The 15766-nt window shown below is 50.1% G+C and overlaps 1 protein-coding gene across 1 annotated transcript in view; it reads right to left on the minus strand.

Annotated features, from left to right (window-relative positions):
• The window catches only part of IFT172 (intraflagellar transport 172), a 255466-nt gene that overhangs the window by 71161 nt on the left and 168539 nt on the right, over window positions 1-15766 (minus strand). Inside the window, exons 21-27 of the mRNA XM_063441063.1 lie at window positions 15647-15763; window positions 15355-15497; window positions 13597-13690; window positions 7275-7339; window positions 2176-2356; window positions 1332-1441; window positions 1115-1244 (exon numbers count right to left, since the gene is read on the minus strand). Of these exons, the coding sequence (XP_063297133.1) occupies window positions 1115-1244; window positions 1332-1441; window positions 2176-2356; window positions 7275-7339; window positions 13597-13690; window positions 15355-15497; window positions 15647-15763 (840 nt within the window). The remainder of the gene's footprint in view (window positions 1-1114; window positions 1245-1331; window positions 1442-2175; window positions 2357-7274; window positions 7340-13596; window positions 13691-15354; window positions 15498-15646; window positions 15764-15766) is intronic.

Raw genomic sequence — 15766 nt, forward strand, 5'->3', positions numbered from 1 at the left:
AGTACCCGAACAGTGATGGGGCATCCCTTCACAGAGGAAATGCTGATTGGCCAGTGCTGTGTTTGGCTTGTGCTGGCTCTGCCCCTGATCTACCTCACTGGCAGTCTCAGCCAATCCTATAGGAAAGCATTGTGATTGGCTCAGAGAATCACTTCTGATAATGTCAGCCAAGCAGGCAGATCAGGGGCGGAGCCAGCAGCAACAAACTGGAATAAAAGTAAGATTTTGCTATATTTAAGGGGGTTAAAGGGATGCCAGGAGGGCTAGATTGTGTTTTTAACACTATGGGGTCAGGAATACCTGTTTGTGTTCCTGACACTTTCGTGTTCCTTTAAGCTTTGTAAAAAAACAAACAAACAAAAAAAAAACTGGCTCCTGGATTCCAAGCACGTGTCAAGCAGCGGCGTACATACCGGGTACCAGGCCAGCTGCCACATTTTGCGGCCGCATATGGAGGGGTCCATCGGGTGGCCCATGCTGTCAGGGCCACCCGCTGGATGTGGATTGTAAGGGGGCCCCGTCTGCTCTAGGGGCCCCCTGTGATTACATCACTGCTGGGAGGAAGTGACTGCACGTCACTCCTCCCAGCTATCAGAGCCCGCGTGGGAGGAAGACCAGGGAGTCAGAGTAGGAACTCTGACTCCTATCAGGCTGAGCCCCCACTGGACCCGAGGGAAAGTAACAAGGTAGGAAACATTTTCTATATGTCTGTATGTGCGTCTGTGTCTCTGTATGTGTGTCTGTATATGTAGGTGTCTCTGTGTGTGTGTGTGTGTGTCTCTGTATGTATGTCTGTGTCTCTGTATATGTATGTGTCTCTGTGTGTCTCTGTGTGTGTCTGTGTCTCTGTGTGTGTTTGTGTGTCTCTGCATGTGTTTGTGTTTGCGTGTGTCTGTTGAGGGGGGTGTATGTATGTATGTGTGTGTGTGTGTGTCTGTCTGTCTGTGTGTATGTTTGTGTGTGTGTCTGTATGTATGTTGGGGGGTGGCCACGGATCAGTTTCGCACCGGGGCCCCATGGATTGTGTGTACGCCACTGGTGTCAAGCCCTGGGACATTCTATGATAAAACCCACCGAGCACAGCTCAAGGTGGTCACCATTTCGAATCACCTACCTTCATCCAGCATTTTTCCATTAGCTGAATGTTCTCCATTTCTTTAACCTTCAAGTAGCAATCAACAGCTCTGGCGTATTCCCCCGCCTGCTCCCACTCACGGGCCTGCTTTACCAATGCCTCTGTCCCTCTGGAATGATAATGGATTTCCAAAATCTTACAAAACAGGAAGGGGACACCCAGCTTCTCTGCCAGAATGAATCCCTGAAAGTCTCACCTGGCTCCTGTCTTGGCCACCTCCCGTCCGTACTCCTGCTGCAGTTGCTCAAGCTGTGCTGGGATGTACTCTTTGCACACACGGATGGCATCGCTCCACATTCCAGCTTCCTGTTCCACAGATATAAATGTCCCCAGGTTAGGCATGTGAGGGAATTGTTGCTCTGTAAGTGCTTCTAAATACACTTGACAAAATCCAAGCCTCCCCAAACCCTACACATGGAGGCTGATTATTTTTTGTTTTTTAAGCAATCCAGGAATCTGTGGATGTTCACTGAGCACTAAAACTCTACAAATGTTACCCCCATCGATACCATAACTACATCCCACAAACTACCCACGTTACTTTCACGCAGATAGACAGATAAAACAAAGCGTTGTGATAGTATAACGAATGGATATACAATGTCACTGCTACCAGATTAACGCAGGTTAACACACATTACCAATACAATGGGGTGAGCAGAATGATTGTGTACTGGACGCACTGCATTGCTGCCATGCCATTAACTGCAGCTTTTACGGAGCTCATCAAGGCATTTCACCATACTGTTATCAAGAGGTAGAGTGAAATGCTTTGAACTCGGTGAAAGCAACGCCACGAGAACAAGGATCTCCTTTTTTTCTGATTTAAGTGACTCTGTCCTGGTTTGCTGACATGGATCTTTACCTGCGACAATCAGTGTTTGAGAGTTTAAAGGACCCACAATCATTGTTTTCACTGCATACTGAACAGAACTGGCAATGTGTTCTGGGTAATTATTAATAACATTGTTTATACATTAGTTACACATAGTAATGACACTTCAGGAAGTGTTTAAAGTATTTATTTATTGTGTCTATACCTTGTAATAGTGCACAGCAATGTCTGGTCTCTGAGCACGGAGAAGCAGGGCTTCAGCTTTCTGGTATTCCTTTTGTTCAAAAGCAAAATGAGCTTGGCCTTTCAGGACGTGCCCCACACCATCTGTGTCATGAAGCTCGGCAACTCTCTGAGCTGCATCCCAGTCCTGGTTATGGACATACCTAGAGCAAGACAAAGGCTTCTATTAGTGTCAGAGCCAGAGATACGGCGTCTATCAGCGTCGGAGCCAGAGATACGGCGTCTATGAGCATCAGAGCCAGGGATACGGCGTCTATCAGCGTCAGAGCCAGGGATAAGGCGTCTATCAGCGTCAGAGCCAGAGATACGGCGTCTATCAGCGTCAGAGCCAGAGATGCGGCTTCTATCAGCGTCAGAGCCAGAGATGCGGCTTCTATCAGCGTCAGAGCCAGAGATGCGGCTTCTATCAGCGTCAGAGCCAGAGATGCGGCTTCTATCAGCGTCAGAGCCAGAGATGCGGCTTCTATCAGCGTCAGAGCCAGAGATGCGGTTTCTATCAGCGTCAGAGCCAGAGATACGGCTTCTATCAGTGTCGGAGCCAGAGATACGGCGTCTATCAGCGTCAGAGCCAGAGATACGGCTTCTATCAGCGTCAGAGCCAGAGATACGGCTTCTATCAGTGTCGGAGCCAGAGATGCGGCTTCTATCAGCGTCGGAGCCAGAGATGCGGCTTCTATCAGTGTCGGAGCCAGAGATACGGCTTCTATCAGCGTCAGAGCCAGAGATGCGGCTTCTATCAGCGTCAGAGGCAGAGATACGGCGTCTATCAGTGTCGGAGCCAGAGATACGGCTTCTATCAGTGTCGGAGCCAGAGATACGGCTTCTATCAGTGTCGGAGCCAGAGATACGGCTTCTATCAGTGTCGGAGCCAGAGATGCGGCTTCTATCAGCGTCGGAGCCAGAGATGCGGCTTCTATCAGTGTCGGAGCCAGAGATGCGGCTTCTATCAGTGTCGGAGCCAGAGATACGGCTTCTATCAGCGTCAGAGCCAGAGATGCGGCTTCTATCAGCGTCAGAGCCAGAGATACGGCGTCTATCAGCGTCAGAGCCAGAGATACGGCGTCTATCAGCGTCAGAGCCAGAGATGCGGCTTCTATCAGCGTCAGAGCCAGAGATGCGGCTTCTATCAGCGTCAGAGCCAGAGATGCGGCTTCTATCAGCGTCAGAGCCAGAGATGCGGCTTCTATCAGTGTCGGAGCCAGAGATGCGGCTTTGTAACGGACCGTTTCACTTACAAGAGGATAAAACCCAGTTTAGGCGATATCCCCCTTTCCAGATGCACAGGCAGCTACGGCAAACACCATTCTCCCGACTGGAACCACACGAACACTGGGACAGCTGAACAAGAAAAGCAGACATCAGCTTACACTCCTGGCAGTCAGCAAACAATCCCATTCCCCCAAAGAACGAGACAACACATCGCTTTGAGGGTTAAGCAAGAACTCTGGACTGGGACACCCAGTCTGGCTTTTATTACAACCAAGTACATACAGGACACTCCCAGGGGGAGGATGAATTTAACCAATCACATGGATGTACCTCCCACACATTTCCTCCCCTTAGATTAGCACTTAACATAATTATACCGTACACCTTTTTCCCCAATTCCTGGATGTACCCCAAATACATATGCTACACCTCCAAAACAGGTATCCCCTGATAGCCCTTATTCAGGGGGACAACATATTCAAGAATCAGGTCATTCGGATGAATGGTTCGGGAGATATGAGGTTCCAAAGATTTGACCGACCGCATGGGTAAAGTATCCGAAAACAGTTCCATGCATTTTGGCCCTGCGGTCGGTCACAAACAAGTGAATGAAACAGACGAATTACTTGGGTTATAGAGACTAAGGGGGATTCGCATGAATCCCCTAGTTCGTATGTTTCTTTCTACCGAACGGTGGGTCATTCGGTAGTTTCTATACGAATTTCTGGGAGTATGGAGGTCTCAGCGGTGTTTGCCTAGTCAAGTGTCCGATTTCAGTTCCAGACACTCGACGGCAAAACACCGCTGTTCGGTAGTTTAAGATGGCCGCCGCCACGTGTTTGTTTCCCGAATGGCGGCCACCCAGAGGACAAAGAATACATTACACTGATTGCCAATTACCCGTTTGCAACATTGTTGCAAACTGTAATTGGAGGCACACTTATTCCTGGGTGGTCTGGTTGTTCGGTAGTTTCACTCAATATAATGAATGGAGTGATTCTACCGAACAATCAGATGAATGCTGCATACATATCACCCAGGTTAAACTTAACACATGAATACATATACAATATACAGGCAGTACAATAGAATATGCTTCACAGTCTTAAAGGGACAGTAGTCCCAAAATGTCCATCGCTGATTTTAAAGGGCCAGTAGCAGCAATATAAATTATTACATGCCCAAATATAGTTTTTAAAGTGCAACATGTCCAGGGGCCATAGTCAGCGGGCAGGAGGCTAGCAACCAGGCCTCTCCAGATCACAGTGGCGAAGCTGGTTTCGCCACAGGCTTCTATCAGCGTCAGAGCCAGAGATGCGGCTTCTATCAGTGTCGGAGCCAGAGATACGGCGTCTATCAGTGTCGGAGCCAGAGATACGGCGTCTATCAGCGTCAGAGCCAGAGATGCGGCTTCTATCAGCGTCAGAGCCAGAGATACGGCGTCTATCAGCGTCAGAGCCAGAGATGCGGCTTCTATCAGCGTCAGAGCCAGAGATGCGGCTTCTATCAGCGTCAGAGCCAGAGATGCGGCTTCTATCAGCGTCAGAGCCAGAGATACGGCGTCTATCAGCGTCAGAGCCAGAGATACGGCGTCTATCAGCGTCAGAGCCAGAGATGCGGCTTCTATCAGCGTCAGAGCCAGAGATGCGGCTTCTATCAGCGTCAGAGCCAGAGATACGGCGTCTATCAGCGTCAGAGCCAGAGATACGGCGTCTATCAGCGTCAGAGCCAGAGATGCGGCTTCTATCAGCGTCAGAGCCAGAGATACGGCGTCTATCAGCGTCAGAGGAAGAGATACGGCGTCTATCAGTGTCGGAGCCAGAGATGCGGCTTCTATGAGTGTCGGAGCCAGAGATACGGCTTCTATCAGTGTCAGAGCCAGAAATGCGGCTTCTATCAGCGTCAGAGCCAGAGATGCGGCTTCTATCAGCGTCAGAGCCAGAGATGCGGCTTCTATCAGCGTCAGAGGCAGAGATACGGCGTCTATCAGCGTCAGAGCCAGAGATACGGCTTCTATCAGTGTCAGAGCCAGAAATGCGGCTTCTATCAGTGTCGGAGCCAGAGATACGGCGTCTATCAGCGTCAGAGCCAGAGATACGGCTTCTATCAGTGTCGGAGCCAGAGATACGGCTTCTATCAGTGTCGGAGCCAGAGATGCGGCTTCTATCAGCGTCGGAGCCAGAGATGCGGCTTCTATCAGCGTCGGAGCCAGAGATGCGGCTTCTATCAGCGTCGGAGCCAGAGATGCGGCTTCTATCAGCGTCGGAGCCAGAGATGCGGCTTCTATCAGCGTCGGAGCCAGAGATGCGGCTTCTATCAGCGTCGGAGCCAGAGATGCGGCTTCTATCAGCGTCGGAGCCAGAGATGCGGCTTCTATCAGCGTCAGAGCCAGAGATGCGGCTTCTATCAGCGTCAGAGCCAGAGATGCGGCTTCTATCAGCGTCAGAGCCAGAGATGCGGCTTCTATCAGCGTCAGAGCCAGAGATGCGGCTTCTATCAGCGTCAGAGCCAGAGATGCGGCTTCTATCAGTGTCGGAGCCAGAGATGCGGCTTCTATCAGCGTCGGAGCCAGAGATGCGGCTTCTATCAGTGTCGGAGCCAGAGATACGGCTTCTATCAGTGTCGGAGCCAGAGATACGGCTTCTATCAGCGTCAGAGCCAGAGATACGGCGTCTATCAGCGTCAGAGCCAGAGATACGGCGTCTATCAGCGTCAGAGCCAGAGATACGGCGTCTATCAGCGTCAGAGCCAGAGATGCGGCTTCTATCAGCGTCAGAGCCAGAGATGCGGCTTCTATCAGCGTCAGAGCCAGAGATACGGCGTCTATCAGCGTCAGAGCCAGAGATACGGCGTCTATCAGCGTCAGAGCCAGAGATACGGCGTCTATCAGTGTCGGAGCCAGAGATGCGGCTTCTATGAGTGTCGGAGCCAGAGATGCGGCTTCTATCAGTGTCAGAGCCAGAAATGCGGCTTCTATCAGCGTCAGAGCCAGAGATGCGGCTTCTATCAGCGTCAGAGCCAGAGATGCGGCTTCTATCAGCGTCAGAGCCAGAGATGCGGCTTCTATCAGTGTCGGAGCCAGAGATACGGCGTCTATCAGCGTCAGAGGCAGAGATACGGCTTCTATCAGCGTCAGAGCCAGAGATGCGGCTTCTATCAGCGTCAGAGCAAGAGATGCGGCTTCTATCAGTGTCGGAGCCAGAGATACGGCGTCTATCAGTGTCGGAGCCAGAGATACGGCGTCTATCAGCGTCAGAGCCAGAGATGCGGCTTCTATCAGCGTCAGAGCCAGAGATGCGGCTTCTATCAGCGTCAGAGCCAGAGATGCGGCTTCTATCAGCGTCAGAGCCAGAGATACGGCTTCTATCAGCGTCAGAGCCAGAGATACGGCTTCTATCAGCGTCAGAGCCAGAGATGCGGCTTCTATCAGCGTCAGAGCCAGAGATACGGCGTCTATCAGCGTCAGAGCCAGAGATACGGCGTCTATCAGCGTCAGAGCCAGAGATGCGGCTTCTATCAGCGTCAGAGCCAGAGATGCGGCTTCTATCAGCGTCAGAGCCAGAGATGCGGCTTCTATCAGCGTCAGAGCCAGAGATGCGGCTTCTATCAGTGTCGGAGCCAGAGATACGGCGTCTATCAGCGTCAGAGCCAGAGATACGGCGTCTATCAGCGTCAGAGCCAGAGATGCGGCTTCTATCAGTGTCGGAGCCAGAGAAATAGCTTCTTCTTACACCAGGTGTTTGTATTACATGAAAAGACCACTGGTAAGTAGAACTTCACCCATTGTGATTGGATGTATTATACACGTACACAAATACACGTACATACAAATATAAATATGAGGGAACTCACATAAGTACAGCTTCATTCGGTTTTCCAGCCTTCACGAACTCTGACTCAGCCTCTGCAAATCTGCCCTGTAATGCCATGCAGAACGTAAGGTAAACACATGAAGCAACTGGCATCATTGAATTTACAGGAAATTTAACAGACAATACATGGAAAACGCACACAAGAGGGGGCAATATAGAGGGAAACGCACACAGGAGGGGCAATATAGAGGGAAACGCACACAGGAGGGGCAATATAGAGGGAAACGCACACAGGAGAGGGCAATATAGAGGGAAACGCACACAGGAGGGGGCAATATAGAGGGAAACGCACACAGGAGAGGGCAATATAGAGGGAAATGCACACAGGAGGGGGCAATATAGAGGGAAACGCACACAGGAGGGGGCAATATAGAGGGAAATGCACACAGGAGGGGGCAATATAGAGGGAAACGCACACAGGAGAGGGCAATATAGAGGGAAACGCACACAGGAGGGGGCAATATAGAGGGAAACGCACACAGGAGAGGGCAATATAGAGGGAAACGCACACAGGAGGGGGCAATATAGAGGGAAACGCACACAGGAGAGGGCAATATAGAGGGAAATGCACACAGGAGGGGGCAATATAGAGGGAAACGCACACAGGAGGGGGCAATATAGAGGGAAATGCACACAGGAGGGGGCAATATAGAGGGAAACGCACACAGGAGAGGGCAATATAGAGGGAAACGCACACAGGAGGGGGCAATATAGAGGGAAACGCACACAGGAGAGGGCAATATAGAGGGAAACGCACACAGGAGGGGGCAATATAGAGGGAAACGCACACAGGAGAGGGCAATATAGAGGGAAACGCACACAGGAGAGGGCAATATAGAGGGAAACGCACACAGGAGAGGGCAATATAGAGGGAAATGCACACAGGAGGGGGCAATATAGAGGGAAACGCACACAGGAGAGGGCAATATATAGGGAAACGCACACAGGAGGGGGCAATATAGAGGGAAACGCACACAGGAGAGGGCAATATAGAGGGAAACGCACACAGGAGAGGGCAATATAGAGGGAAACGCACACAGGAGAGGGCAATATAGAGGGAAACGCACACAGGAGAGGGCAATATAGGTGAAATGCACACAGGAGGGGGCAATATAGAGGGAAATGCACACAGGAGGGGGCAATATAGAGGGAAACGCACACAGGAGAGGGCAATATAGAGGGAAACGCACACAGGAGAGGGCAATATAGAGGGAAACGCACACAGGAGGGGGCAATATAGAGGGAAACGCACACAGGAGGGGGCAATATAGAGGGAAATGCACACAGGAGAGGGCAATATAGAGGGAAACACACACAGGAGGGGCAATATAGAGGGAAACGCACACAGGAGGGGGCAATATAGAGGGAAACGCACACAGGAGGGGGCAATATAGAGGGAAACGCACACAGGAGGGGGCAATATAGAGGGAAACGCACACAGGAGGGGCAATATAGAGGGAAACGCACACAGGAGGGGAAATATAGAGGGAAGTGCACACAGGAGGGGCAATATAGAGGGAAACGCACACAGGAGAGGGCAATATAGAGGGAAACGCACACAGGAGAGGGCAATATAGAGGGAAACGCACACAGGAGAGGGCAATATAGAGGGAAACGCACACAGGAGGGGGCAATATAGAGGGAAACGCACACAGGAGAGGGCAATATAGAGGGAAACGCACACAGGAGAGGGCAATATAGAGGGAAACGCACACAGGAGGGGGCAATATAGAGGGAAACGCACACAGGAGAGGGCAATATAGAGGGAAACGCACACAGGAGGGGGCAATATAGAGGGAAACGCACACAGGAGAGGGCAATATAGAGGGAAATGCACACAGGAGAGGGCAATATAGAGGGAAACACACACAGGAGGGGGCAATATAGAGGGAAACGCACACAGGAGAGGGCAATATAGAGGGAAACGCACACAGGAGGGGGCAATATAGAGGGAAATGCACACAGGAGAGGGCAATATAGAGGGAAACACACACAGGAGGGGCAATATAGAGGGAAACGCACACAGGAGGGGGCAATATAGAGGGAAACGCACACAGGAGGGGGCAATATAGAGGGAAACACACACAGGAGGGGCAATATAGAGGGAAACGCACACAGGAGGGGGCAATATAGAGGGAAACGCACACAGGAGGGGGCAATATAGAGGGAAATGCACACAGGAGAGGGCAATATAGAGGGAAACACACACAGGAGGGGCAATATAGAGGGAAACGCACACAGGAGGGGGCAATATAGAGGGAAACGCACACAGGAGGGGGCAATATAGAGGGAAACGCACACAGGAGGGGGCAATATAGAGGGAAACGCACACAGGAGGGGCAATATAGAGGGAAACGCACACAGGAGGGGAAATATAGAGGGAAGTGCACACAGGAGGGGCAATATAGAGGGAAACGCACACAGGAGAGGGCAATATAGAGGGAAACGCACACAGGAGAGGGCAATATAGAGGGAAACGCACACAGGAGAGGGCAATATAGAGGGAAACGCACACAGGAGGGGGCAATATAGAGGGAAACACACACAGGAGGGGGCAATATAGAGGGAAACGCACATAGGAGAGGGCAATATAGAGGGAAACGCACACAGGAGGGGGCAATATAGAGGGAAACGCACACAGGAGGGGGCAATATAGAGGGAAACGCACACAGGAGAGGGCAATATAGAGGGAAACGCACACAGGAGGGGGCAATATAGAGGGAAGTGCACACAGGAGGGGGCAATATAGAGGGAAATGCACACAGGAGAGGGCAATATAGAGGGAAATGCACACAGGAGAGGGCAATATAGAGGGAAATGCACACGGGAGGGGGCAATATAGAGGGAAACACACACAGGAGAGGGCAATATAGAGGGAAACACACACAGGAGGGGGAAATATAGAGGGAAACGCACACAGGAGGGGGCAATATAGAGGGAAACACACACAGGAGGGGCAATATAGAGGGAAACGCACACAGGAGGGGGCAATATAGAGGGAAATGCACACAGGAGGGGGCAATATAGAGGGAAACGCACACAGGAGGGGGCAATATAGAGGGAAACGCACACAGGAGAGGGCAATATAGAGGGAAACGCACACAGGAGAGGGCAATATAGAGGGAAATGCACACATGAGGGGGCAATATAGAGGGAAACGCACACAGGAGGGGGCAATATAGAGGGAAACGCACACAGGAGGGGGCAATATAGAGGGAAACGCACACAGGAGAGGGCAATATAGAGGGAAACGCACACAGGAGAGGGCAATATAGAGGGAAACGCACACAGGAGGGGGCAATATAGAGGGAAACGCACACAGGAGGGGGCAATATAGAGGGAAACGCACACAGGAGAGGGCAATATAGAGGGAAAAGCACACAGGAGAGGGCAATATAGAGGGAAACGCACACAGGAGAGGGCAATATAGAGGGAAACGCACACAGGAGAGGGCAATATAGAGGGAAACGCACACAGGAGGGGCAATATAGAGGGAAACGCACACAGGAGGGGGCAATATAGAGGGAAACGCACACAGGAGAGGGCAATATAGAGGGAAACGCACACAGGAGGGGGCAATATAGAGGGAAACGCACACAGGAGGGGGCAATATAGAGGGAAACGCACACAGGAGAGGGCAATATAGAGGGAAGTGCACACAGGAGAGGGCAATATAGAGGGAAACGCACACTGGAGGGGGCAATATAGAGGGAAACGCACACAGGAGGGGGCAATATAGAGGGAAATGCACACCGGAGAGGGCAATATAGAGGGAAGTGCACACAGGAGAGGGCAATATAGAGGGAAACGCACACTGGAGGGGGCAATATAGAGGGAAACGCACACTGGAGGGGGCAATATAGAGGGAAACGCACACAGGAGGGGGCAATATAGAGGGAAGTGCACACAGGAGAGGGCAATATAGAGGGAAATGCACACAGGAGGGGGCAATATAGAGGGAAACGCACACAGGAGGGGGCAATATAGAGGGAAACGCACACCGGAGAGGGCAATATAGAGGGAAACGCACACAGGAGGGGGCAATATAGAGGGAAACACACACAGGAGAGGGCAATATAGAGGGAAACGCACACAGGAGGGGGCAATATAGAGGGAAACGCACACAGGAGGGGGCAATATAGAGGGAAACGCACACAGGAGGGGGCAATATAGAGGGAAACGCACACAGGAGGGGGCAATATAGAGGGAAACACACACAGGAGAGGGCAATATAGAGGGAAACGCACACAGGAGGGGCAATATAGGGGAAACGCACACAGGAGGGGGCAATATATGGGGGAAATTCACACAGGAGGGGGCAATATAGAGGGAAATGCACACAGGAGGGGGCAATATAGGGGAAACACACACAGGAGAGGGCAATATAGAGGGAAACGCACACAGGAGAGGGCAATATAGAGGGAAACACACACAGGAGGGGCAATATAGAGGGAAATGCACACAGGAGAGGGCAATATAGAGGGAAACGCACACAGGAGGGGGCAATATAGAGGGAAACGCACACAGGAGAGGGCAATATAGAGGGAAACGCACACAGGAGAGGGCAATATAGAGGGAAACGCACACAGGAGGGGGCAATATAGAGGGAAACGCACACAGGAGGAGGCAATATAGGTGAAATGCACACATGAGAGGGCAATATAGAGGGAAACGCACACAGGAGAGGGCAATATAGAGGGAAACGCACACAGGAGGGGCAATATAGGGGAAACGCACACAGGAGGGGGCAATATATGGGGGAAATGCACACAGGAGGGGCAATATAGGGAGAAGCTCACACAGGAGGGGGCAATATAGGGAGAAACTCACACAGGAGGGGGCAATATATGGGGGAAATGCACACAGGAGGGGGCAATATAGGGAGAAGCTCACACAGGAGGGGGCACTATAGGGAGAAGCTCACACAGGAGGGGGCAATATAGAGGGCAACTCACACAGGAGGGGGCAATATAGAGGGAAACGCACACAGGAGAGGGCAATATAGAGGGAAACGCACACAGGAGGGGGCAATATAGAGGGAAACGCACAGAGGAAAGAGTTGTATGGGGAAACGCACAGAGGAGGGGGTAATACAGGGGAAACGCACACAGGAGGCTGCAATATAGGGGAAACGCACACAGGAGGGGGCAATATAGGGGGAAACGCACAGAGGAAAGAGTTATATGGGGAAACGCACAGAGGAGGGGGTAATACAGGGGAAACGCACACAGGAGGCTGCAATATAGGGGAAACGCACACAGAAAGGGGGGCAATATAGGGGGAAACTCACACAGGAGGGGGCAATATAGGGAACCACATAGTAGAATATAATAGACAATGGAAACACGCAGGAGAGGGTAATATACAATATAGAGGGAACACACATAGAAAGGGCCATTATACAATATTGGGGAATGCACATAGTAGGGGACAATATGCAATAGAGGGGAAACACGCAGAAGAGAAACACAGAAACATAGAATGTGACGGCAGATAAGAACCATTCGGCCCATCTAGTCTGCCCAGTTTTCTAAATACTTTCATTAGTCCCTGGCCTTATCTTATAGTTAGGATAGCCTTATGCCTATCCCACGCATGCTTAAACTCCTTTACTGTGTTAACCTTTACCACTTCAGCTGGAAGGCTATTCCATGCATCCACTACCCTCTCAGTAAAGTAATACTTCCTGATATTATTTTTAAACCTTTGCTCCTCTAATTTGAGTCCTCTTGTTGTGGTAGTTTTTCAATATAGGAGTAAAGCAAACAGGAGGGGACTATATAGGAGTAACACATTGTTATATTATTCTGTAAAGTGATGTAATGGATGGAAAGAGACATAAGAATGGACTCTAAACAAATTGAACAGTTGTTTGAATGTTCACTACGTGGAGATCAGTCCAAAGGAAACAATTAAACCTCCCACCAGGCCAGTAACAACTATTACCACATTGCACCGTGATGGAGCACTGTGATGGAGCACTGTGATGGAGCACTGTGATGGAGCACTGTTGGAGTAGGGGAGTTGGCAGAAGTACCAGTGACTTATAAAACAGGACATAGTGAGTCCATCTGAAACAAGTAATTTTAGGCGACTAAAAAGCAAACAGAACTAGTACTGACTTTCCACAAGGTACCAGGAACTGCGACATTCATAGCTTGATTTGCCTTCAATGTCAAGAAGTACGTGTACATCACTCCAACAAGTAAATACGTTGCAACAAGGAACAACGTGCAAATGAGGAGATGGTCATTAATTACAGGATCGACATGGCAACACATCATAGTAAGGAATACACTCACTTCATCCTCGAGAAATGTGGCATACTTCAGGTGTATTTCAGGAATCTTCTCTTTCATGGCCTGACGGGCTAGCTCAAAGGCAAAGTCAAAGGAACTGAAACGGAGAAAGAATAACCTCTCGTATCTCCATAAATAGCTCAGCATATAATATAATATGCATTTAGTGTTATACACCTCTCACATCATCCACACACAGCTCAATATCCCACCGATACCTCTCACATCATCCACACACAGCTCAATATCCCACGATACCTCTCACATCATCCACACACAGCTCAATATCCCACCGATACCTCTCACATCATCCACACACAGCTCAATATCCCACCGATACCTCTCACATCATCCACACACAGCTCAATATCCCACCGATACCTCTCACATCATCCACACACAGCTCAATATCCCACCGATACCTCTCACATCATACACACACAGCTCAATATCCCACCGATACCTCTCACATCATCCACACACAGCTCAATATCCCACCGATACCTCTCACATCATCCACACACAGCTCAATATCCCACGATACCTCTCACACCATCCATACACTGCTCAATATCCCACCGATACCTCTCACGCCATCAACCGATACCTCCTCTCACACCATCCACACACAGCTCATTATCCACTGATAACTCTCACATCATCCACACACAGCTCAATATCCCACGATACCTCTCACACCATCCATACACTGCTCAATATCCCACCGATACCTCTCACGCCATCAACCGATACCTCCTCTCATACCATCCACACACAGCTCATTATCCACCGATATCTCTCACACAGCTCATTATCCACCGATACCTCTCACACCATCCACACTTAGCTCAATATCCCACCTATACTTCTCACATCATCCACACACAGCTCAATATCCCACCGATACCTCTCACACAGCTCAATGTCCCACGACACCGGTCATATCATCTACATAGCTCAATATCCCACCGATACCTCTCACATCATCCACACACAGCTCATTATCCACCGATACCTCTCACATCATCCACACACAGCTCAATATCCCACCGATACCTCTCACACCATCCACACACAGCTCAATATCCCACCGATATCTCTCACATCATCCACACACAGCTCAATATCCCACCGATACCTCTCACATCATCCACACACAGCTCAATATCCCACCGATACCTCTCACATCATCCACACACAGCTCAATATCCCACGATACCTCTCACGCCATCCACACACAGCTCAATATCCCACCGATACCTCTCACACCATCCACACACAGCTCATTATCCACCGATATCTCTCACACCATCCACACACAGCTCATTATCCACCGATACCTCTCACACCATCCACACACAGCTCATTATCCACCGATACCTCTCACACCATCCACACACAGCTCATTATCCACCGATACCTCTCACATCATCCACACTCAGATCAATATCCACCGATACCTCTCACACCATCCACACTTAGATCAATATCCCACCTATACTTCTCACATCATCCATACACAGCTCAATATCCCACCGATACCTCTCACACAGCTCAATGTCCCACCGACACCTGTCATATCATCTACATAGCTCAATATCCCACCGATACCTCTCACATCATCCACACAAAGCTCAATATCCCCAGATACCTCTCACAATTGCTACCAACACTTTTCACATCAAACACATTTAGATCTATTTACCACCTACACACTTAATATCATCAGCAGAAACTTTAATATTAAAAACAAACAGTCACCAGTTCTCAGTTGCATAATCAATCGCAGTCTCCAGGAGAGTGAATTTGGTGAGGAGCTTCACAGCTGCATCTCCTCCCAGGCTCTTTGCCCAGAGATAGACAACTTGTTTAGGTGCGTTGGCCCCACCATGTTCTTTAGCCACCTACCATGAGGAACCACAGTTTTTGTTTTTTAGTCACAGGCACAGTGATAGGATAGAGAGAATAAATACTACAGGACAGAACGCAGACAGAGTGTAGGAAAGACATAAGGGGGGAGAGTGAATGAAGAAACCTATGAAAGCAGTATTACTCTGTGTGCTTCCTCCCACAATCCGGCCACTCTGTACATGTTCACAGAGGAATTCCAATCTTTCCCTTTCAGGTAGTGATACTCAGCCTCTCGCAGACGTCCCTCAGATTCCAGCTCCTG

This window comes from Pelobates fuscus, chromosome 2, assembly GCF_036172605.1.
Source record: "Pelobates fuscus isolate aPelFus1 chromosome 2, aPelFus1.pri, whole genome shotgun sequence".
NCBI lineage: Eukaryota > Metazoa > Chordata > Amphibia > Anura > Pelobatidae > Pelobates > Pelobates fuscus.